Source organism: Notechis scutatus, chromosome 3, assembly GCF_049901735.1.
Source record: "Notechis scutatus isolate UNSWTSFEM ecotype Mainland chromosome 3, rNotScu1.2, whole genome shotgun sequence".
In the NCBI taxonomy this organism is placed as follows: Eukaryota; Metazoa; Chordata; class Lepidosauria; order Squamata; family Elapidae; genus Notechis; species Notechis scutatus.
In genome coordinates, this window is record NC_142011.1 from 113326349 (window position 1) to 113351884 (window position 25536).

Below are 25536 nucleotides of genomic sequence, written 5' to 3' on the forward strand. Positions count from 1 at the left end.
GCAGCCAATGTATGCCACAAGGTTGTTTTGAGAATGCTAAGGTGCTAGGCAGATAACATTCATTCTTGGGGCACAGCGGCCTTGGAACCAGGCTGGAACAGGCTGGGAGGGAGTCCTCTCCATCTCCAAAGACAGTCCTCTCCCTAATTCCCAGGCAGCTACAGCAAAAAGATGCAAAAAATGCCAGCCTAACCCTAACCCCATCCAATAGAATGACAGAACACAATGGTGGACCTGACATTTTTATTTTTCTATAATGATTTGTTATTTTTAAAATGTTATAAGAATCATCCTACTCTGAATGAAAGAGTAGATAGCATTTGTAAAGCAAGGAACTGAAATGCTAGACATTTTCGAGTGCCCATAATCCTGAAAGGCTGATGCCCTCGTGAAATATGTAGGACCTTCAAGTTTTGATTTAGTGTTGAATGAAATGAAGCACTTGCTTGAAGCAAATTATAATTTCCAATATCTTTGTAGCCTAATTCTTGGCATTTTTCTATTTTAGCATGACAGGAAGCCTTACTGTCACAAACCTTGTTATGCAACGCTGTTTGGACCAAAAGGTATGTGTCCCTTCCTGGTAAGTTGGCAATTTAGTTCAAGATTGGTAAATTGCAGTCACTCTTTTTTACTCCCTCTCAACTTCTTGTTCTGAACTAAGTTCTTCAAACCAGCCAAAGGAGTCTAGTTTTGTGTGGCTGGAAAATTGTAGTTCTCTCTGTTGTTACAAAATTTGCCTGTTTATGATATGCCCTATATCTGATTTAGTGTTTAATGAACAAAACAGTGCAGACAAATCATACAAGAAAAGTATTGTGAGAAGACGTAATATAGAATAAAGTCATAAGGAAAGAAAGGAAGAGGGAGTATTCAGCTTTTTTCTTCCTTCTGCCACTTTTTCTGATAGAACTGTCCCAGTCTTCTCCCTCCCATAATGTTCTGAATGTATGTGTTTTCTCACAAATGTGCATGAAGTATTTTTGCCATTGTTTACCTTCTGGTTACTTCCAATGTATGAATTAAATGAAAAGTTAAAGGACTTTGTTTCTTACAGTGACAAAATGATATTCCAAGTAATTATGTTATTAAAATGTTATTAAAAGACAGGCACTTAGCTTTATAGAGATAACCCTTAAATATTGATGGAGAAAAATAGCATCCACATTTCTTAAAAACAGATTGCTTGCTTTTATACAGTAAGAGAATAGAGAGGTTGTTGAAATCTTCTTGTAAGAATAAACTATAATTGCTGAAAAGAACATTTTTGTTTCTCAACCCATCTCTACTGTCACATCAATTGTGATTATAGGCAGAAAATTTTGTTGGTGATTGCAAAGATGTTGGTCACTACAATGCAAAAATGTTTTGAGATTCTAGAAAGAGTGCAGAGAAGAGCAACAAAGATGATCAGGGACATTAAGGCTTATGATGAATGGTTGCAGGAACTGGGTATGTCTAGTCTATCAAAGGGATAGGGTTGATATAATAGCAGTCCTCCAATATTTGAGGGGCTGTCACAGAGAAGAGGGGATCAGCCTATTCTCCAAAGCATCTGAAGGCAGGACAAAAAGTTACAGATGAAAACTGACTTCCGGTTTGAGCTTCTTTGGAGATGGACCAAAATCCGTGATCATGCACGGTTTTGATCCGTGCTCGCCGCCGGAGTACCCCGAGCCGGCTGGATTCGGGGCTAAGCTACCCCATAGAGGTGGTGAAGAGGGGGGAGACTGCCAGCAGGGTCGAGGAGAGCTGCATCTCTCCTCCCCAGCTGGCCATTACTCCCTTTCCTGAAGGCAGTTGCAGCAGTGGTCAGAAATGGCCACCTCAAAGAAGAGCTCAACCAGAAAAGAATGTGCAGGAGGAAGATAAGAAGAGAAAGTTTTGGTTGACCGGGCTGAACTGAAAAAGCAACAATATAAGGTACCCTGGAATTTGAACTATAAAGAATAGCATTGTTCCCAAAGAAGATTTTGAAACAGCGAAGGAGAGGGAAGGGAAAGGATTTGGCTTTTTTTTTTTCTTTCCTTCCTAATATTGACAGTTAAGAGATTTAAGTAAGAAACTGACAAAAATCCACTTTGACATCAATAGGCATTCAAGCTGAAAATAAAATGTCAAAGGGATAACAAAGACTTTTGGATATTCAAAAACCTTTAAAAGAATGAAAGGAGAAAAAAGGAAAAAAATAAAAGGGCGGGATCTGGAAAAATGGAGGAGACTGCCTGGAAGTAAAAGGAATTTACAGCAAGAGTTCAAGAAGATTCCTAAAAGATACATTCTAACTGAAACTTTGTAACAAGATAATAGAACCCCAGGAAGAGAAAGTGGAAAAAAAGAAGCAAGAAGAAACAGTTTTGGGTTATTTGGATTACTTGGTGATTTTTGGATTTTTGGTTATTGGATTTAAATGACTAAAATCAATCGGGTGGTTGTTTAAAAGTGTTTAAAATGGCATCAATCTTGGAAGAACTGAAAATGGAACTTAAAAAAACAGAAAGAAGATGCACAAGAAGGAAGAGGCTTTTTTGGCTTCGTATTTCAATTTTTAGAAATGGAGATCTGGAACTATGAGAAACAACAAGAAATACTTGTAGAACAAGAAGGGCGGGACAAAGAAGAAGCCATCTTTAATGACCAAGTAATTTTAAGTGGGGGGAAAAAAGTAAAGAGGTGAAAGAGTGAAAAGTTTAAAATTTGAAAAAACCATCAAAAAAAGAATAGTTTGAAAAGTAATTACAATACTAGGAAGAAACAGAAGAGAGGATTACAGAAGAGAGAATTAGAATTAGAGAGACAAGGGGTCAAAAAGGGGAGGGAGAAGAAGAGGGGGAAGAAGGAAAGGAAAAGAAGTTATAAAGGACAGAAACAAGATATAGAGAAACAGGGAAAACGTACAAGGATTAAAGGTATAAGCCTATTTAGAAGACATAGAGATAATGGGTGAAAATTTAAAAGTTAAGTGTTATATCGAATGTTATAATTGTAAAATCATAAATTGAAGTTTAAATAAGAGTTGAATGGAACAAAATTAAAAGATACAAAGGTGTCATACTCCAATTAGTAACTACAGGGGAAAACTTGTTTAATGAGAAAAGAAAATATGAAATTGAAACAGGACAAACAAAAGTATAAATATAATGATTAGAAAGATATTGAAACTTAGAAAAAGATACATAATTGAATTTAGATAGGTATGAGATAATTAAAAACAAAGTTGAGAAAACTAAGGGAGGGGAAAAATTATGGAGAAAATGTTAAAATAGTAATAAGAGATGGAATAGAACACAAAGACGAATATGAAATTGAATTTGTGTCTGTATGGAGAAGTGATAACCCGGGATCATACTATTCTCAAAAAAAAGATGTTTTATTTGTATTATGTTTTGTGAAAACCCAAATAAAATTTATTTTTTAAAAAAGTTACAGATGGAAACTTATCAAAGAGAAACTAATGGCTTACCTCCAGAAATTATGGCTGTTCCATTACTGGGGGGTTTCAAGAAAAAATTGGATAACCATGGGTTCAGAATGGTATAGGATCTCCTGCTTAAGAAGGGGGTTGGACTAGAAGAACACCAAGATCCCTTTCAACTCTATTCTGTATTCTATTTTGTATTAGGAAGCAGAGAAAAGGTATTAACACTGAAAAGTAAAAAGAATGTTTTGGGAGGGAAAGAGAGATTTCTTTAACCTTTGAGATTAAAAAAATGATGTAATGAGCCATTGATAAAAAGAAGAGTAATCAACATTGCTCATGACTTCACTTGATTTTATCAAAATATGGAAATATGGCTGATAACTTCTGGCATCAGAAGCTTTTAATATCAGATTTCTTTTCCTGCTCAATTTTCAGGTGTAAATATTGGAGGAGCAGGATCCTACATTTATGATAAGCCTCTTTCTGAAGGACAGCTTATACCAGGCCCTATTGAGCATGCATCCAAAATGGAAGAAAGGAAACTGAATATTGCACCAAAAGGACCTAGCAAAGGTAAACAGTAAAATAGAAGCCTGAAAATGCTTTAGGCTCAGACCTATTACAGTGTTGCAATTCAACTCATGCTCTCTTTCTATGTGTTACAGTGTTGTATGTACACTCAAAAGAGGCAATACTTGTAATGCAACACTGGGATGCTGCTTTTATCATTCTGAATCTGCTAGCAAGATCTTGTAGAATCAAGAGAACAACCAAGGGACATCATTATCAATGTTTTTCTTCTTTAGTTACTGGAAAACTTTATAGAAGATAAAACAATTTTTGATATGAACATTGTAAGACTGACTTTGAAACAGATTTCTATACAAATCATGAACATGTGATTGCTAAAATGTATAAGCTTCTACTAAAATTTGAAACAGAACAAATTAACGTATATATGATAAAATGAGCTAAAATTTCAGGTTATAATATACAGTTAAAATATGCAGTTGAAAGGACTGAAATAGTATGTTATTATCTTAAAGATATTTTTTGCAAAATGACGTACCATTAGTATATGACACAGGAAAATATAAAGGCATTTCAAATTAATGTTGGAAATATGAATTACAAAAAGAGCCATTTTATCATGTTTGGTAGATGTGCAAAAAATCTAGAAAATATTGGATTCAAAAACAGCAAGTCAGAGGATTTTAAAGTTAACATTCAAATGAAATCAGAACTTTTGGGAGTGATGTATAAGCAGTTGGAAAAAGTCATTGTTTTATATAGATTATTAATATAGATTATTGATGCACAAAGATGAAAAGATTTGACAATATCTCTGACAGAAAAAAGATTTGGTGAAGAAGACAGAACATGCTGAAATGGCCAAACTGATTTGTCTGATTAGCAAAAAGACAGTATCTACATTTATTGGTGTCTAGAAACCCCTTATGACTTTTAATATACAAATAAAAATAAAACACTTATGATTTATGATGGTTTTGATGATTAGAACATAGAATGAGGAGTCACAATATAACTTTAGATAGACAAGTTAATTTATAATCTTACTTCTTTACTGCTGTAAAGAAGATTGGAAGCCACTTTATATATATTTTTTCTTTTTTACTTTTCTGCTACACTTTTTCTTTTTGCACGTTTAGGTTTTCTTTCTCTTTTTCCTTTTTTTTTTTCTTTTCCTGTATTTTAATTTGTATTAGTCTTATTCTTGTGTTTAAAATAAAAATATGAAAAATAGCAAAATCTTGCAAATGTACAAGCAGATACATCTGCTTTTTCTTTTTGTGCATTCTTTTATAAAGGATGAGCAAATAGTTTGTTCAGTTGAGATTTACTTTCTAAAGCTATCTTTCATCTTTGTTTTGCTGATCCTTGTAATATCTTACAGAAGAGCTGTTTCTGGAGAGCAGAAATAGACAGCGTCACCCTTTATGAATCTCCTGTGTACTATGAAAAAACATGTTTTTTCTTTATTGTGAAAAGGAAGTTATCCAGGTACTAGTCAAAGCAGGGTCTAATATGCCTCCAGGCATATAGCATGGATAAAGGGACTTAGAACCCCTCCCCTTATGCTGATGTGGATTTAGTCAATACAAAGAAGCAACATGTTAATTCCCCCCCCCCCCGCCTTTTCTGAGAAAGTAGCTTAGAAAAGTTTCCCAGGAAGTTTCTTTCAGAGCTGGAATTTTTATGGCCCCTTCTCCTCTTGCTATCTCTCCAAGAGGTGACAAGTTTCCAGGCATCTGGGCTCCAGACACCAGTTGTATATCATGTGCAAGTTATACAGATTCAGTACAAGACTTAAGATATTCAGGTTACATCAAAAAGGATTACTTGTACCACCACCACCCTTTCTTCTTCCATTGAAGAATGGCAGATACACGGATCTGACATATTGCCCTCCTCAAAAAATTGAGAAATCCACCTGGAAGACATAAAACATGTGTTACATTTACAACTTAGGATGGTTTGTGAGGGTATTTCAAGTGGAACTTCCATAGTAATGTGGGTGCTTTTACAGGTCGTTTGGCTTACCCACTCATTTTCTGAGGAAGGTGGTGTTTCCAAGCTACTAAATATTGTGTGGATCCACAGTGAGTGCGTGAATCAACAATATCTTTAATTTCAAAATGTTGTTCCCCATGTACCATAATGGGAGTTGGAGGTGTGGAAAGGGGGGGGTCTAAGTTTTGAAGTGATCTCTGGTTTGAGTAGGCTACAGTGAAATACTGGATGAACCTGTCTAAGTGTCTTGAGGAGTAGAAGGTCTACAGTAACATGATTGATAATTCTGGAGATGGAAAATGGGCCAATGAATTTTGGTCCCAGTTTCTTAGAGGGTTGCAACGATTTTAGGAACTTTGTAGACAAATATATGCGGTCCCCAACTTTGAATGGTTTAGGATCACAGCGTTTTTCGTCCGCTTGAGCTTTAAAAGCTGCTCTAGCCTGGAGAACTTCTGGTTTGTCGGCTTCGCCAGCGGCAGGGATTCGCGATCCTGCCCGATCCCTGCAGTGCTAGCCGTCTTGGTGCCTCCGATCCTGACGGATCTGGAGGCTAAGGCTGCCCTGCAGAGGCAGCCGAAGACAGGGGGGAGCTGGTGAGGGGTTTGGGGGTGTTGCAGTCCCCCTCCCCAGCCGGCAAAACCCCCTTTTCTCAAGGCAGTCGAGCGGCGGTCTGTAATGGCCGTCACAAAGAAGCCGGCAGCTGGGTAAGACTGAGCAGGAGGAAGAGGGGAGAAAGTTTCCAAGAGAAAGTTTTTTTGGCTGACCCAGGACTTTAAGAGACGTCTAATCCTGAAAACTATGACTCCTTGAATGATACTTTGTTTCCAGAGGAGAATTTCAAGCGGCAAAACTGAGGTGCTGAAAGGGAAAGTTTACTCTCCTTCCCTATGGAATCAACAAATTGCTATTGAGAAACCTGTTGTCTTTTATAAAAGGCTTCTTGTTATAAGTGGGCTTCTTGTTATAAGTGGGAAGGGAGAGGATATATAAAGATTTTGCTGGAGGAGATGTCTTGAAGATTTTGAGACTAAGAATTAATTGCAACAAGGCTCTAAAATACAGATTGGGCTTTTTTCCTTTTCCTTTTTACTGATAGCACCCCAAAGAGAAAGTGAGAACTTTGTGCTTTGTCTGGACTGATTGATGTCTCTGGGACTTTGGGGAATTGTTTTAACTTTTGAAACATCTTGGTTTCTTTAAGAAGAAGAACAAAGAAAAGATTTATAATGGCTTTACCTGTTGATGAACTTAGAAAGGAATATGAGAAAAGAAAAAGAAAGAAAGGACGCTGTGAAAGAAGCCTTCCCTTTTTTAGAAATGGCGCTTGCTATTTATCAGCAAACACAACAACAGATGGAAGAAATAGAAGAAGAAGAAGAAGAAGAAGAAGAAGAAGAAGAAGAAGAAGAAGAAGAAGAAGAAGAAGAAGAAGAAGAAGAAGAAGAAGAAGAAGAAGAAGAAGAAGAAGAAGAAGAAGAAGACGCCATCTTCAATGAATCTAAAAATTTAATTAAGAGAGAAAGGAGAAAGAGAGGAAGGAAAATGAAGGACTTAAGACTTAAAAAAACATTCAAGAAAGAGAAAAATAAGATGCAAAATCAACACAATGTTATTAAGCAAAAGGAAAAAGGAATACAACAGAGAGGGGAAGCTAAAAAGGCGGAGATTAGTAGAGGAGGGGGTAAAAAGGCCAGGTGGGATAAGAAAGGAAGGGAAAAAGGAGGAAAAAGCCACAAAAGTATGAAACAAGATGGGGAAAAAGGAATTTTTTTTAGGGATAAAGGGTAATGTATAATTTCTTTAAAAAAGAAGATTCTGCAAGGTACATAAGATGGTATTGTAGTATTTGTATTAGAAATAGAAAACTAGAATGTTATAAGAATTAATAAAAGGCTAAAATATTGAAATGTTTAGTAATGACAGATTTTAAAATCTAACAAAATATTAAAAGGAATGTTTATAAAGTATTGAGTTTAATTAAAAGGTTTAATTGACTATTGTCTTGATTCTACTATAAACTTATTATTGTAGCATTTGTTCTTTGAAATAGATAATTGGAATGTTATAAGATTCAACATTTAGATTTATTACCTAATTATATTAATTAGTATGGACTTATTATTTTTTTCTCTTTTTAAAGGTTAGCAGGTAGAATGTACTAAGCAGAATCAGATTGGGTACTAGGCGTTATTTCAAATATTAACTTAGGGGGAGGATAGAAAGGCATCATACTCTGATCAGTGATTTCAGGAGAAATCCTTTTTTTCTTACTGTAGGGAATGAGATAAATGGATAATTTGGAAAGAATGGACAAAAAATACAAATATAATGATTTAAATTAAAATGAATTAAATAAAATAGAATTAAGAAGAATGAAAAGCGGTGAGAAGTTATATAGAAGATATAGAATGGTAAATAAGATAAGTAATGGTATATAAGATGAGCACGAATTTAATTGAAGTCCATATAAAGAGAGGTAATCTGGGGCCAAACTACTTTCTTAAAAGAAGTTTTATATTTTTGTGTTTTGTGTGTTCACGTTTGTTTGAGAATTAATAAAACCTCGGAGGAATGTTGGATGAGAATAATGGTAATTAAGTCAGAGAGAAATGTAGATGATGATTATAAACTGGATAAATATAGAAAATAATAATAATAATAATGAAATTGAATACGAAAAGAGAAACAATGAGAAATTTGCTAAGAGATATTTATATGTCCATATCGAAATTGTGTAAAACAGAATTATGCTGTATAAAATAATATTTCACTTGACTTGTAAAATTAATAATGGAAAGAGGTTTTATGTATTCAATGGTTAATGATGGTTTGTTTGTCTTTAAAATCAATAAAATTTGTTCCAAAAAAAAAAAAAAAAAGCTGCTCTAGCCTCTTGTAAGGTGAGTCTAATCACTGGCCAAGTGGTTTGCAAATTATTTAACCACTCCTTAAGGGAGGGAATTTCAGGTTCCTTGGTAGGTAGCTCTGGCATGGGGTTGAATTGTTGTCCTGTGGCTACCTGGAATGGGGTGAAACCAGTGCTACTGTGGAGTGAGTTATTGTATGGTACCTCTGCAAAAGGAAGAAAGTCATTCCAATTGTCCTGTTGGTAATTAATAAAGCATCTTAAATATTGTTCTAATACGCTATTAGCTTGTTCTGATCCGCCATTCATTTGGGGGTGACTCGATGAGCTCAACCCCTGGGTGGAGCCTAATAGGTTTAAAAACGCCTGCCAAAATGTGGATGTGAATTGTACACATCCGTTGGGGAGCTCCATGGAAGCAATAAATGTGTATTAAAAACATCTTTGCCAATGGCTGTTGGGATCTTTTGGCAGGGTACAAAATGAACCTGTTTTGAAAAAAGGTCAGTTAACCCAAATAACAGTACTTCTTGCACTTTCAGGGAGCTCCACTATAAACTCCATAGAAATCTCTCTCCAGGGTGCTTAAGGTTCTGCCACTGTTTGTAAAAGCCAGGGGTGTGTGTGTGATTTTCCTTGTCTTCTTTTTGCAGCAGTGCAGATAGGGCAACTAGCAACATAGCTTTCAATATCTTTTTTTTTTAAAACAAGTTTTATTAATTTTCAAAACACACAAATCATCATTATCCATTACATGTTTAAACCTTTTTCCATTATAAATTTAACAAGTCAGATAAACTATAATTCTGTTTTAAACCATTTCCATATAAACATACAAAAACCTCTTGTCCAATTTCTCTTTACTTCTCTTTACTCTTATTCAATTTCATTATTATTATTTCATCTATTTCTTTCTGACTTAGTTACCATTATTCTCATTCTATATTTCTGCAAGGTTTTATTAATTCTCCCAAAAAAAAACATATACACACAACACATAAAACATAAAAAAAATCTTTTTGGAAAGTAACTTGGACCCAGGTATCTCTCTCTTCATGGACTTCAATTATATTCATGCTCATCTTACATATCATTACTTATTTTATTTACCATTCTAAGCTTTCTATATTAACTTCTCCACATATTTCACTCTTCTTAATTCTATCTTAATTAATCATCTTAATTTGAGTCATTATATTTGTATCTTTTGTCCATTCTTTTTTTTTTTATAAATAAATTTTATTAAATTTACAATTAAAAACATATCGACATTACATACACAAAAGGGAAAAAAACAAAAAAAGAACACTCGGTCTTACAAACTGGAAAGAAAAGAGAAGAAGAGATGTAAAAGAAAGAAAGAAACAAAGGAAGAGAAAGAGAAAAAAGAAAAAAAAAGATGCGTTTAAAAACAGACAATATCCTTTTTGACAGTCTGCAAGATCCAATTCTCCTACCTTAATTTGAATACACACATCTTATCGATATCTATGCTTAAATTACCCATTGTCCATTAAGCAGTTTATCTCTGGACTAACCAATTATACCAAGAGTTCCAATTATCGTAAAATGTTGAAGCCTCTTTGTTTTTAAGTGCTATAGTTAATTTATCCATTTCTGCACAATCACATATTTTCTGGATGACCATTTGTTCTGTAGGTGCATAGGGTGATTTCCAACACTGGGCAAACGCTAATCTGGCTGCAGTTAGGATATGAATTGTTACATATTTCATCTTTTTGGGTAAATGTTTATCAGAGATCCCTAGTAGGAAGAACTCTGGTTTGTATTCGATTTGTTCTTTGGTTATCTCCTCCAACCATTTTCTGATTTTTTGCCAATATTTCTGGGTTTCTTTGCAAGACCACCACATATGAAAGTAGGTTCCTTCTATGCTTTTACATTTCCAGCATTTTGGACTCGTGTTTGGGTTCATTTTCGCCAACCTCAAAGGGGGCAAGTGCCATCTATAAAACATTTTGTATGTATTTTCTTTATATGTTGCCGATTTTGTAATCTTAATATTTCTGTTCCAAATCTTTTCCCATTCTGATAATGTAATACTTCTTCCGACATTCCTGCTCCAGGCTATCATGTTCCCTTTGACTATCTCTTGTTCTAATTCTACTTCCAGTAAGTATTTATAGAATTTGGATATGTTCTTTTTGTTTGATCCTAGTAAAATTTTATCTAAATACTGCAGTTTGTTATAAATTCCAAAGTCTTTTATATCTTGTTTGTATCTGCTATGGATTTGTATATATAACCACTGATCAATTTTAAATCCCTGTTCCTGTAGTTCTTGTCGAGTTTTTAATTTTCCTTATGGATCTAATAAATCTTTATATTTAATCATTTTTGTTATGTCCAAATTATTGGGATGTACCATTGCCTCCATTGTTGATAGCCAGATCGGAATTTTTAGATAGTGTTTTTTGCATATTTTTTTCCAATTAATTAATAATGAGTCCCTAATGAGGTGTCTATGAAAGTAAGACTGCTTGGGTTTCCCCACTTCCCATAAGAAGGCATGCCACCCTCTCTGGAGGTCATGCCCTTCTAATGCTAAAATTCTTTTGTTAAGTAAGTTCACCCAGTCTTTTATCCATAGTAAGATAGCTGCCGAATAATATAATTCCCAATTTGGAAGGGCTAGACCCCTCTACTTTTCGCATCTTGTAAGGCCTTTACATTGATCCTGGGTTTTTTCCCTGCCAAATAAATTTAAGTGTGATCTTATTTAATTCTTCAAAAAAATTTTTGGCAACTTAATTGGGATTGTCTGGAATAAATAAAGAAATTTTGGTAATATATTCATTTTAATCGAGGCAATCCTGCCCAATAAGGAAAGCTGCAACTTATTCCAGGATTCTAAATCTTTCTTTGTTTGTTGAAGTAGTTTATCATAATTGTTCTCTTTGAGTGATTTACCTTGTGGTGTTAACCATATTCCTAAATATTTGACCCTTTTTGTTACCTGTATCCCCATCATTGTTTCTAATTCTTCCTTCTGGTTTTCTGTTAAATTTTTGGTCATTAATTTCGTCTTTTTTCTATTAATTTTTAATCCTGCCACTGTGCCAAATTGTTCTAATTCTTTTATTAGATTATAACCTTTTTCCATGGGTTCCTCCAAAAAGAAAATCATATCGTCAGCAAACGCTTGTAGTTTATATTCTTCTGATTTGACCGTCACTCCTCTAATTTCAGAATTTTGTCTAACCCGTGTTAAGAGTGATTCTAGGACAAAAATGAAAAGAAGAGGTGAGAGAGGGCAGCCCTGTCTGACACCTTTTTCTATATTTCTTTTGTCCATTCTTTATTGTCCCTTTGTCTCGTTCCTTATAAAAAAAAAGAAGTTTCTCCTGAAATCACTAATCAGAGTATGATGCCTTTCTATCTCCCCCCTAAATTAATCAAATTAACCTTTAAAATAACGCCCAATACTCAATCCGATTTTGCTTGGTACATTCTATCTAAATAGTACATCCAGAGTAATTAAATACATAGTTAAACAATAAATCTAAATATTAAAAACAAATACTATAATAGAAATTTTATAATAACATCAATACCATAATCTTATTAAACTCTTTAATTAAAACTCAATATTCTAAACCTCCCATCATATTATTAAATTTTAAAACCAATCATTATTAAACATTTCAACATTTTAATCTCTTATCAGCTCTTAAACCATTTAAGTTTTCTATTTCTAATACCATACTACAATATCATCTTATGTACCTTGCAAAATCTTTTTGAAGAAATTATACTTTATCCTTTATCCCTAAAAAAGATTCCTTTTTTCCCATTTAATTTCAAAACTTTGTAGCTTTTCTCCACCTTTTCCCTTTCTTTCTTCTCCCAACAAACCTTTCTACCCCCCCTTCTTCTAGCCTCTGCCTTACTGGCTTCCCTTCTCTGTCGTGTTTCTTTTCCCTTTTGTTTACTATCATTATATTGATTTTGCACCTTATTTTTCCCAGAAGCCTCCTCGCTAAACACTTGGTCTAAATCTTGGTACTCTTTGGGGATGTTAATGGGTACAGTCGGCTGGCGGGCCACGGCTGGTTCTCTGTTCTCTTTCCTTCCCCCCCCCCCCCCCGAATGTTTGCAAGTGCTACATGTTTCTAGAACATGTAAACTCTTCCAGTTTATTTTTGGATTCCATTTCTGTAGCCTTGTGAGTCCTAGGACTAGTGGCCCTTCCATTCCTGGGGCTACAATGAATGTGAGTGTCTCACTATGGTTCCCCAGTTCTATTTTCAACGGTTCTGTGGAAAAACTGGCTGGCTCCCCCCCCCCCCCCACTATAGTTCCATCTAATTGGCAAAAAGCAATGGGGTTTTCCATTTTTCTTAGGTGGATTCCCAATTTCCCTACTAGGGTGGGGTTGATTAGGTACCGGGTGAAACCCAAATCCGGTAATGCTGCTACTTCCTCCCCCTTCCCTTGGCTGGGGATAAATAGTTTTAAGGGTAGAGTGAGTGGTTCAATTGGGTCGCTTACCAGTGGCTCGTCTTCTGGATAGCTTTCAGATTGGCTCAGGTCTCCTCGGGGCATTGGAGGTTCTTCCTCTGGGTTTGAGGGGGGCAAAACCTCATGGCTTCTCGGCTTCTCAGAGCGGTTCCTTTTCCTTGGGGTTTGGATTTTCCAGGGTTCCCTCCCCATTGGGTGGTCTGGCTTTTTGGCAGGGGTTTTTGAACAGCATTCTGCTGCGCGGTGCCCCTTCTTTCCACACTTAAAACAGCCAGATGGTCTTGTAGTCATGGTGGTTTGGGGTTTGAAAAATGCCTGCTTCCCCTGGGGTGGGGATCTTCTCCAAATCCTGCTACTGCAGTACTGGTTACAGGCCATGTCTATCTCCGCCTCCTCTGCAATCAGGTACGATTCATGCAGAAGATTTGGAGCTCCACAAGCCAAACAGGTCATCGTTGAGTCCATCTTTGAACCAACAAATTAGGATATCTTCTGGCCAGTCGACTCGGCCGGCCAGGTCATGAAATTCCTCAGTGTATTCAGCCACAGGGCGACAGTTTTGCTTTATGACCCTAATGCGGTCATAGGCTTTTCGATCGGTGAGGGGGTCTTCAAAGCGGTGGCGTAGGGCTGTCATGAAGCGATCAAGTTCCTCAGCTCTGGGGCGTTAACGTTGCAGAGGGTTACCATCCATCTGGCGGCTGCTCCTTCTAGGGCCAGGGTGACGACTCGCACTCAGGCCCCCTGGGTCGGGAAGTTCCACCCATATTCTTGCATATAGGTGAGGACTTGCGCCAGAAAGAATCCCAGTTTCTGGGGGTCCCCATCAAATTTCACCCCAAGGACGGGATCTTTCTTTGCAGTTGTCTCTGGGTTGGCCGGGGTTAATCCCCTGCTCTGGAGAGGCAAGGGGTCGGGTAGCTGGCACTGCTGCTGGTCCTCTGGCTTGTTCCATTGCTCAATCATTCTCAGCTGGATCAGGGGTGACGGCTTGGGTTCTCTCAATTTCTGGTTCGCTCTCTTTCGTTGCTGACCTGGTTCATCCTGCACATTGAGCCCCTCCAGGGCTTCCCTCACGAGATGATTTATGTACCGTTTCAGTTGGTCATCTGCCAGTGGTTCCTGGACCCATTCTTCCTGATCAGAAAGGGCCTCCAGCTCCATTTTCCACCCGGGTTTACGGTTACCATGGGTGAGGGTCCTTGATCCTTCCATTCCAGCTGTGTCTCTTTCCTATGCCTATAGATCATGGGGGCTTTGTGGAATTTTCATAGGTAACTTCAATGTCTTTGATGGGATACACAAAGCCAGTGTCTGGCTGGGTAGTTGTCAAAGTTTCTCCCCAGCATTCGGCTTCCCCTTGCTCCTTGCTATGTTCAGACATTTTTGCAGGGTCCCCTCAGTAGAGTGAAGTTCTTTTTTGGAAGGAGAAAAAAAATCCTCTCCAGGTTGACCACTATTGCAGACCCTGCTTTATGTAAGGTTCAGACTTTCTCCCTTCAAACGATAAGAATGAACTTCTGAAAACTGGGTTACTTCAAAAGGAATTCTTTATTGTGAAAAGAAAGTTATCCAGGTACCAGTCAAAGCAGGGTATAATATGCCTCCAGGCATACAGCATGGATAAAGGGAGTTAGAACCCCTCCCCTTATGCTGATGTGGATTTAGTCAATACAAAGAAGCAACATGTTAATTTCCCTCCCCCCCCCCCGCCTTTTCTGGGAACGTAGCTTAGAAAAGTTTCTCAGGAAGTTTCCTTCGGAGCTGGAATTTTTATGGCCCCTTCTCCTCTTGCTATCTCTCCAAGAGGTGACAAGTTTCCAGGCATCTGGGCTCCAGTCATCAGTGCAAGTTATCATGTGCAAGTTATACAGATTCAGTACAAGACTTAAGATATTCAGATTACATCAAAAAGGATTACTTGTACCAACTCCCCCCACTTTCTTCTTCCATTGAAGACTGGCAGATACACGGATCTGACACCTACCTTGTGATAGTACAGTAAGAGAGGCAAAATGCTAATATTTCTCTGCACTTACTGCATCTGCAGAGTATCTCAGAGTGCCCCTATTCAAGGTCACCCTGTCCCTCCTCTGGAAGGAGGGCTCAGTCAATCATCTCAGGCATGCATATGAGTTTGTGGAACACCTGTCAGATAAAATCGCTTGGATCTACTCTCAGTTAGAGATGAAGCTAGAGCAGGTCTAGTAGAAATGCCTGGGGAATGGACTTACCCAGTTATCTGGGAGAAGTTTGAACCTGTTGGACTTGATGAAGTGGTCAGGATTCTCAGGACTTGCTTATTAGATCTATGTCCCTCCTAGTTTGTGAAAAATTTTAGGATGGTGACACCTGGTGAGTTCTGGCAGTGATTAATGCATCACTACATTTGGGGGATATTCCCAGCACCTTTTAAGGAGATGGTGACACTCACCAGGTATCACCATCTTTAAGAAACAATCTTTAGACCCACTTCTCTAACAATTTCAGTCCACTCTCTCATCTTTAGGGAAGGTGGTGGAAAAAGTTATTGTGTTGCAGCTCCAGAGACCTCTGGATGAAACAGATCATTATCCATCACCCTTGGTATCCTTTTGGGCTGTCTGCAACATTTGGGACTGGGTGGCACTGAGACAATGTTGTGCTGGTTCAGTTCCTTTCTCCAAGGTCAGTTCCAATTAATGTTGCTAGAAAGCAAGAAGTGCAACACAGAACTGCTCCTCTGTGGGAAATGCAAGGCTTTGAACTTTCTCCACCTCTTTTTAACCTCTACATGAAACAACTAGGTAAGATATCTGACACCATGGGATTGAAGTTTCATCAATAGGCCAATCATACCACACTGTATATCTCCAGCCCAGGAATCCAAAGTAATATCATGACTTCATTTCTGTGGTACCTGGTGGCTGTAGAGGCCTAGATGGGGGACAACAGGCTTCAGCTGAACCCTGATAAGATGAAGTACTGTGTTTGTGCAGAGCATCAGGATTCGAAGTTTTAATCAACGTTCTGTCTGGGGTTGCATTATCCCAGACAGATTTGGTACACAATTTGAGGGTCTCCTAAACTTGAAACTTCTGCTTGAGCAGCAGGGAGCAGTCAAGGCTAGAAGAGCCTTTGCACAACTTTGTGTCATCTGCCAATTGCGCCTCTTCCTGGATTACAAGGCCCCAATTTAATGATGATCCTTGATCATCTCGTCTGTAGATTACATTCTACAGGGGACTGCCCTTGAAGAGGGTAGCTACACTTGGTTCAGAATGCAGTGGCATGTACAGGAAATCCTTAGGATGGCATATATAACACCATTGTTATGCAAGTTGCACTGGAATTTTGCATGGTGGAGCCTAGGAAAAGAGCCTTTTCTGCAGCGGCCCCTGCCTTTTGAAACATTCTGTCAGCCTTCTGAAGGTGCCTTAAGACCTGGCTCTGCCAGTTGGCATGGGACCCTGACAGATGCTTTAGGCTGGAGGTAGCTGGTGCAATGATAGAAGACACCACCCTGATCCACATGAGCCTTTGGATTTTGGTCTATTTAATTCTTGTAATTTTAATTGCTCATATATTTATATTTGTTTTTATACCTCTATTTTTATTGCATTGTAAAGCACCCATAGCTGCTTTTTGCTACTTTTTAGAATTACTATGATGAATACTATAAAAGCAAAGGGGTACTTATGCCAGCCTTGAAAATAGAAGATAAATAGGAGGTTGCTGATTCAAAACTGAGGAGAAACATATATACATCATTACTATTTTGAAATCATTCTACCTTGAGTGACTGGGAAAATGATGAAGTAATGCATTGCAGGACTTGTTTTAGTAAATAACTACAAGGAAAAGACATTCAAGAAAAGTTTTTTTTTAAAAAAACTGCATTTTGGGACTTCCGGTGGCAAGGCAAGGACGGTCAGACGGGCAGAAATCCGCTCGTGATTCTAGCCATCCTTTTCTTGAGTTTGGTGCGATCTTTCGGGGTGCTCGAGTCTTGGAGAGACCCGTGCCGGTGTGGGGGAACCTCGGGCTGCAGTGTGGGGAAAGCAAACCCCCTGCAACGAAGAGGAAGCCCTCCAGAGCCCAACGATCAAGAACAGCCTCCTAACAATGGAGGCTCCGAAGTCCGGACTGCCATCGATGGGAAGAAAAGAGTGAGTGAAAGTTTGCAAGCTCGTGGGGAAAGAGAGTCGTGGTTAAAGGCAGTGGCAGAGAAGATATTTGACTGACAATAGACTGATTTCAGGCTGTTAAATACTGTGCGAATGCCTGCTGTGAGCTCTAAGAGAAAGCGGCTACAAAAGAATTGGTCTAGTGAAAGTGAAAAAACTTGGCAGGCAGAAGAGAGTCGGAAATAAAAAAGAAGTAAAGAGAATTTTGGAAGTCTGAAGACCAGCACGGGGGGGGGGGGCGATTAAAAAGACTCTATTATCACTAACATTTGGATTGAAGCTATTAAATCGGAGCCAGAAGCAGAACGAAGCCGATCGGGGGGAAAGACAGAGCAGCGCCATAGGCGGTATCCAGAACGCTGAAGTGGCTACAACAAAGTAACAGATCTAACTGTCTGAAGGGACACAATCTAATCTATAAACTCTGGGAAAATTGAGAACCGGTCCTAGCAGAGGCGACAGTTCCTTTTCTATTCGAAGGAGATCAGAACAATTGATTTAAAGAACACTAAAATATAAGTAAAAGAGGAAGTCTTTAAACGAGTGGGAACATTGCTTACTGGCAGCTGTTACTCAGCAAATCTTCATTTGCCATTTCCGGTGTGCTCGAAGTGGAAGCTTCCAAAGTGAAAAGCGGAAACAAAACTCTTGTCTTTGGAATTTTCTTTTTTCTTTTCCTCTACCCTTTTCTGTGTGTACATACTTGCTAAAATAGCCTCTCTTCTTTCTTACTTGTTGATGGTATGCTATATTGAAATATGCTTGCTTTTTTTCTCTGATTTCCTCTTGATAAATATGTACATTTAGTAAAGAAATATTAGAGTGTTAAAATATTGGATTAATTAATTTAGTTAAGTTATTATTAATAGAGATTGTTATAATTTGAATGGGAATATAGGGGAGACAGTAAGAATATTAAGCATTAGTTATTTAACAATCTTAGAGCTCTCTAGACCAATATTATATTTCATTGTGTGGGTTTATCTGTGAATGTAATATATTTTGTAGTTAAGGTTACTTTATATTGAAATTAAACTAGAGAAAAATATATACACTTTACTAATTAGTTAAGAATATAGCTACTTAATAGATTGATAGATCTTGGTCAATTTTAGTTACAGAACTAAGAATACTGAATGCCAATTTGGAATAATATATTTAGCATTGTACAACAACAAAAACAAATTTTAAAGGAAATGACTACTACAACTACCACTGCTCTGAAATCTGGTAGGAAGGTTAATCCCACAATAACGACCACTTTGGCAACAACTTCACCCATGGCACAAAAAACAATAGAGGAAACACTACCAACAGAGAAGTCAACTAGCATCTCGAATGCGAATATCCAAGCAATGTTCCTAACTTTACAGGACTCATTGACAAGATTGCAAGAAACAATGATTAAAAACCACAGTGAAACAAGGGCAGATATCAATGAATTGAAGGAAGAAATGGGGAAACTAAAGACAGAAATGAAAGCGGACATTTCCAAAGTAGAGGATAAAGTGGGGGTGTTGCAGCAGGCCTTGGAGAAAAACGAAGTTATAATAAAAGAAGTAGAGAAAAGAACCGAACGAACGGAAAGGGAATTAGAAAGGGTGGATGAAGATCTCAAAAGCATGAGCAAAGAAATGGAGGACTCCCTTGTCCTCCTAGAAATGGACAAGGCAGCAACTTACCTAAGATTCCAAAATGTGGCAGAATCAAAACAAGAAGACCTGGAATACTTGATGGCAGAAATACTGGCTGGTTTATTGAAGATGGATAAAGATGAAATTCAAAAAGAGTTTGATAAAGTCTACCGGGTCAATACAAACTATGCAAGACGCCACAAATGTTCCAGGGAAGTACACATACGATTCACTAGAAGATGTGTTCGAGACATGATATATAGAACCTCAAGAGATAAAACAATAACCTACAAAGAGAAAGAAATTGTGATTCTTAAACAGATACCGAGGAGAATAAGGGAACAAAGGCGTGACTATAAATTTCTGGCAGCATATTTAAATCAAAAAAGAATCACATTTAAATGGCTTATTTCAGAAGGAATGTTAGTGTCGTGGAAAGAGAGGAAAATCAAAATAGACACTATAGAAAAAGCCCAGGATTTTTACGAATGGTGGGCCCACAGGAGCAAAGTAGTAGGGAGGAATTGGACACAAAGTTTCAAGAAGAATACGGTGGACATAAAAATAGAACTGGAACGGTAGGAAACCAAGAAAATACATATCCACAACAAAAGACAGAAGGAACTACATCAACACAAGCGCAAGAAGAGAGAGGAATTGTTACACAACAAAGAGCAAAACAAAACTAAATAGATGGGAGAAGAAAAAAAATTACTATCAATAAACATAAATGGTTTAAATTCGACAATTAAGAGAAAAAGGATATTATCTAAATTAATTAAACATAATGCAGATATAACGTGCCTTCAAGAAACCCATATAAAGAAGAAGGATGAAAAATATTTAGAATGCCCGAAATTAGGAAAGTTATTTACCACACCAGCAGATGAGGAGAAAAAGAAGGGAATCGCAGTATATGTGAAAGAGGATTTGAAATCTGAGCTAATATGGTCGGACTTAGAAGGAAGGACTCTGGGTTTGCAGATCTGGATTAATGATATTCCAATTCTTTTAGTAGTAATATATGCCCCAAATGGAGACCAAAAAGAGTTTTTTAAACACCTAAATGGAAAATTGGTTGAATTGCAAAAAAAGAAATATTTGCATAGTAGGGGACTTCAACTCCATTGCTGATTTCCAAAATGATCACAATAATGCCGGGAAGAATAAAAAGGGGAAGAGAGAGCTCCCCAAGATTTGTAGGGAAATGATGAAAGAGCTAAATCTGACAGATATATGGAGAAGATTACATCCTGAAAAAAGACAATTTACATTTTATTCAAATCCCCACCAAACATGGACACGGATCGATATGGCATGGATGAGTGGGGAAATAGCAAATGAGACAAAAGAAATGGAAATTTTGCCTAATCAATGGGCAGACCATAATCCAATACAGGTAATATGGAAGGGCAGGGTAAAACCAAAGAAAAGATGGACCTTAAACACTCAATTAATAAGAGAGAAAGAATACATTAATAAATTAAAGGAGGAATTGAATTTTTTTATTAAAGAAAATGATAATGGAGAAACCACGAAACAAAATGTCTGGGATACGATGAAGGCGATTATAAGAGGCACAACAATCTCTTATAACGCCAAGAGAAACAAGGAAAAATATTCCCAACAAAACAAATTACAACAAAGAATTAAGGAGCTAGAAACCCTTCTACAAAATAACCCAAAAGAACCCAAACTGCAAAATCAGATAAGTATAGCCAAACACAAACTGAATTTAATTGATCAAGAGAAAATGACTATGAATTTGAACTTAACCAGACAAATCTATTTTGAACATGCCAACAAGCCAGGAAGATGGCTATCTTATAAATTGAAAAAAAAAGAAAGAGAAGAGATTGATATACCAGTTAATAGATAGCAAAGGAGATACATACCAGGAAATAGAACAGAAAAAAGAAATCATTCATAAATACTTTGAAGATTTATACAAAAGAGAGGATGTCAGTGAAGATAGAATAAGGAATTATCTAGATGAAGTAAAGGATAAGGCAATTGGGGAAGAAATGGCTGAACTATTAAATAAAGACATTACTGAATCGGAATTGAAATCAGCAATGGAGAGCCAGAAAAATAATAAAACCCCGGGCCCAGACGGGATCCCAGGGGAGCTGTACAAGGCAATAGCAGATCAAATCGGACCACTTATGGTGGAAGTCTTTAATGATGTTTTACTGGCAGCGAGGATGCCGGACTCATGGAGAGGGGCGTTGATCTCGCTGATCCCAAAGGAGGATACAGATCCCAGATATATAAATAATTACAGGCCGATTTCACTTTTAAATACTGATTACAAAATATTCACACTTAAAATATTCACACATATGAAGAACAGATTAAAAAGGATCTTAAATTTGTATATACATGTAGACCAAAACGGATTTCTCCCAACTAGGCAAATAAAGAACAATTTAATAATAGTATTAGACGTACTAGAATTTTACGAAGCTCACCCTGAGAAACAAGTAGCACTTATGTTCCTAGACGCAGAGAAAGCTTTCGACAATCTAAATTGGCAATTTTTAATTCAAAAAATTTATAATTTGAATTTGGGCACCAAATTTGAAAATATTATAACAACTATATATGATACACAACAAGCTAATATAATAGTGAATGGGGAATGCACCCGCCCAATAAAGATAGAAAAAGGAGTGAGACAGGGTTGCCCACTCTCTCCCCTGCTCTTCATATTAGCATTAGAGACATTATTAACACGAATTAGGTGGAATTCAGATATAAAGGGATTAACAGTTAAGAAAGAGGAATATAAATTGCAAGCATTTGCGGACGACATTATTTTCTTCATTGAAGAACCAAAAGACGGGACCAAAATTGATGAGTGAATTAGAGAAATTTGGAGCAGTAGCTGGACTTAAAATAAACAAAACAAACAAACAAACCAAATTAATGACCAAAAACCTAACAGAAAAACAGAAAATAGAACTGGAAGAAATAATGCATATACAAGTGACAAAGAAAGTGAAATACTTAGGAATTTGGCTAACCCCACACTATAAGACACTTAAAGAAAACAATTATGATAAACTGATACACCAGGTAAAGAAAGATTTAGAATCGTGGGGGAAACTTCAAATCTCACTACTAGGCCAAATTGCTACTATTAAAATGAACATTCTCCCTAAATTCTTGTTCCTATTCCAAACGATCCCAATTAAATTACATAAAAAGTTTTTTGAAGAACTCAGTAGAATAACCCTGAAATTTATTTGGCAAGGGAAAAAACCCAGAATAAATGTAAAAGCAATGCAGGATATGAAGAGCAGGGGAGGGTTAGCATTTCCAAACTGGGAGTTATATCATATGGCCACCTCGTTAGTTTGGTTGAAGGATTGGGTGAATTTAACCAATAAAAGAATACTATTTCTAGAAGGCCACGATTTACAAAGGGGGTGGCACGCTTTTCTATGGGACGTAGGGAAAACCAGTCAAAAATATTTCCATAAGACATTTAATTAGAGACGCACTATTAACAATTTGGAGGAAAATAAGGAAAAAACATTATACAAAAGTACCAGTATGGATTTCAACAATGGAGGCAATGATTCACCCAAACAATTTGGAGCTTACCAAAATGATTAAATACAAAGACTTATTAGACCCACAAGGAAATTTGAAACCGAGGCTGGATCTTCAGGAGCAAGGACATAAAATTGATCAATAGGTTTACCTTCAGATTCAAAGCAGGTACAAACAAGACAAAAAAGAATTCGGAATTAATAACAAACTGCAACAATTAGATAAACTTTTATTAGGATCAAATAAAAAAAAACATAACCAAATTTTATAACTACTTATTAGAAACAGAACTAGAAGAAGAAATTGTAAAAGGAAATATGATTGCTTGGAGTAAGAACGTAGGGCGCAGCATCACATTAGCGGAATGGGAGAAAGTTTGGAGCAGAAACAATAAGATTACCAAATCGGCAGCATACAAGGAAAATCTTTATAAAATGTTTTATAGATGACATCTCCCCCCTTCGAGGTTAGCGAAGATGCACCCCAACATGAGTCCGCATTGCTGGAAGTGTAGGAAAAAAGAAGGAACCTTTTTCCATATGTGGTGGTCTTGTGCAGAAACCCAAAAGTATTGGAAGAAAATCAAAACTTGGTTGGAAGAAATCACCAAAGAGCAGATCGAATACAAACCAGAGTCCTTCCTACTAGGGATTTTTGATAAGCAAATTTCCAAAAAAGCCAAATACATAACAATACACATTTTAACAGCGGCCAGATTAGCCTTCGCTCAACAATGGAAACAATATCAAATTCCATCAGAAGAAATGATTATTGAAAAAATCTCAAAATGCGCAGAAATGGATAAATTGACTTTGGCGCTAAAAAACAAAGACACTTCACTATACTACGATAGCTGGAATTGTTGGTATAATTGGATTGACCAAAGATAAATTATATATCATAAGGCATAAAAGAAAAGTATCAACCCATAATAACGAGGTAGCGATATAAGTTAAAAACAGGTGTGGTTATATGACACGTTAAGGTTATGAAAACAAAAGAAGATCTTGCAAACTGTTAAAATAAGAATACTTTCTATCTTGTAACCGCTTTCTTTCTTTCTTCCCCCTTTCTTTTTCTTTCTTTTCTCAAAATTCTTTCCCTCTCTTCCTCTTCTCTCTTCTTTCTTTTTCTTTCTTTTGCTTATTTGTGTATGTATTGTGACTGGTTTTAATTGTAAAAATTAATAAACTATATTTATTAAAAAAACTGCATTTTGAACAAACAGCCTTATTTTTATTAGTGTTATAATTATATTATTATAGCTCTAAAAACCTTTAGAAATTAACAGGACAATAAGACATGTACATTCATTTTGACACTTTAACTGTTTACATAAAATTCAGTTTAACTCTTTATATATGTAGTATATATTCATACACTAGCTTGATACCCATACTTTGCTACGAAACTATGTGGTTGGGCTTAGTTTTTGGGGAGGAAAATAAGGGGGGGGGAAACTGCCTCTGCCTACCAGCATCCATAGGTATTCGTCTGGCTAGCATCCTGTCAGTATGTGAGAGAGTTGAGGGCTGTTTGGAAAGTGAAACAATGTTTGCTGTGTGAGCAAGAGGAGACAGAAAGGAGTCTGGGTGTGGCTTAGCTCAGCTAAAGCTGCTTGCTACTGTGAAACTAAAACTGAAACTCCTCTCCTCTGCTTGTGTTTTGCATTTGGAACAGATTTGTTTTCAGGTGGAGAGGGAGAGTAGAACTCCTTAGCATCAGAGCGTGTTAATAATAATATACAAAATACTAATGCTCTGATGGTCATTTTGAAAAAATCCTTTCTTAGTGAGCACCTAGAAGCCAAGAGGAACATACATGCCAAATTTCAGATTTGTAGGCTTTACGGTTCTGGAGATTTTGTGATGATGCCTGAGTGGTATTTTGTTTTTTTATATATAGATATAAAATTGTACCAAAATAAGAGTGTATACACAAACAAAAACTGTATAAGACATCACCATAGAATGGAAAGTGAACTGCAGTTGCTTTTCTATCAAAGAAAGCTGGGAAGGCACAGCAACAGCAAACTCTCCAGTGCGTTGACATGGTTAGCTTACTGTCCAGACTGAATACCTCACAAGTGTCTTAATAGAATATTTGTAGCTCAAGGTTGAACTATGGGTCCTTAGTGTTCTTTGAGCTTGGTTGTTTTCCTGCTGAGTGCTGATGATACTATCTAGTTTGGTAATGAAACATCTACAAGAAAACAACCAAGTTCAGAGAGCATCAAGGATCCCACAGTGTCTATGTCTGAACAGTATTTTATTAAGTCGGCTTTGAGTCAGGTCAGCTTGAGTACAGGGCAGGAACAGCTTAAATAATAAATCCAGATATGTCAGAGCTGAATATGTTTCAGAATATAATAAACAGTCTGGAATTGGGGACAGATCAATTTTTTCAACTTTCTGTTAAAAACCAAAGTGTATACTAAGGAGTGCGGTTAATGTCCACTAAAATGTAAGGAACCAGAAGGATTGCTACAAGAATTTCAGTAGATGGGGCTGCAGCCTGCAAGTCAGGTACCTCTGGATTAGCAAACCAGAATAGGTTAAGAGTAAAAATATAGAATGGAATATGGAAAATAAATTGTTTATGTAGTTTCAATTGGATAAGTTATAAGGGTGAATAAATTAATTTTTCATGGTATCAAATTGATACATAACTGATTTTAAAGTACAATACAATATTCTTAAGCCTCACTGCCTAATTAAGATATTTTAAAATGTCTTTTATTATTTAGGATCTGAGTAGCATGGAACAATGATCTGTGTTTAATGAATAGATGATTGAAATCTTGCTTAGAATATCTGGCCACTTGACTTAACTGTTCTGTGATATTCCAATTTTGTTTCTTCTTAATACCAGGGT

The 25536-nt window shown here is 36.8% G+C and overlaps 2 protein-coding genes across 8 annotated transcripts in view; both read left to right on the plus strand.

Moving 5' to 3' along the window:
- LOC113425066 (cysteine-rich protein 2) overlaps positions 1 to 25536 on the plus strand; it is a 216158-nt gene that overhangs the window by 99116 nt on the left and 91506 nt on the right. For 5 of the 7 annotated variants that reach the window (XR_015749102.1, XM_087962527.1, XM_026687048.2 and 2 more), the window contains exons 3-4: positions 509 to 566; positions 3857 to 3994. Coding sequence is in view for 6 of the 7 variants with exons in the window: in XM_087962527.1 (XP_087818653.1) it covers positions 509 to 566; positions 3857 to 3994 (196 nt within the window). In the remaining variant the exon portion in view is untranslated. Of the gene's footprint in view, positions 1 to 508; positions 584 to 3856; positions 3995 to 25536 lie in introns of those variants that run through there. The other 2 variants (XM_087962530.1, XM_087962531.1) reach the window with 2 other exon arrangements.
- On the plus strand, positions 18521 to 25415 carry LOC148131352 (uncharacterized). Its single transcript, XM_087958994.1, has 3 exons — positions 18521 to 19137; positions 19198 to 19595; positions 25409 to 25415. Exons 1-3 carry the CDS (start codon positions 18607 to 18609, stop codon positions 25413 to 25415), a joined length of 936 nt encoding a protein of 311 aa, XP_087815120.1. The 5' UTR covers positions 18521 to 18606.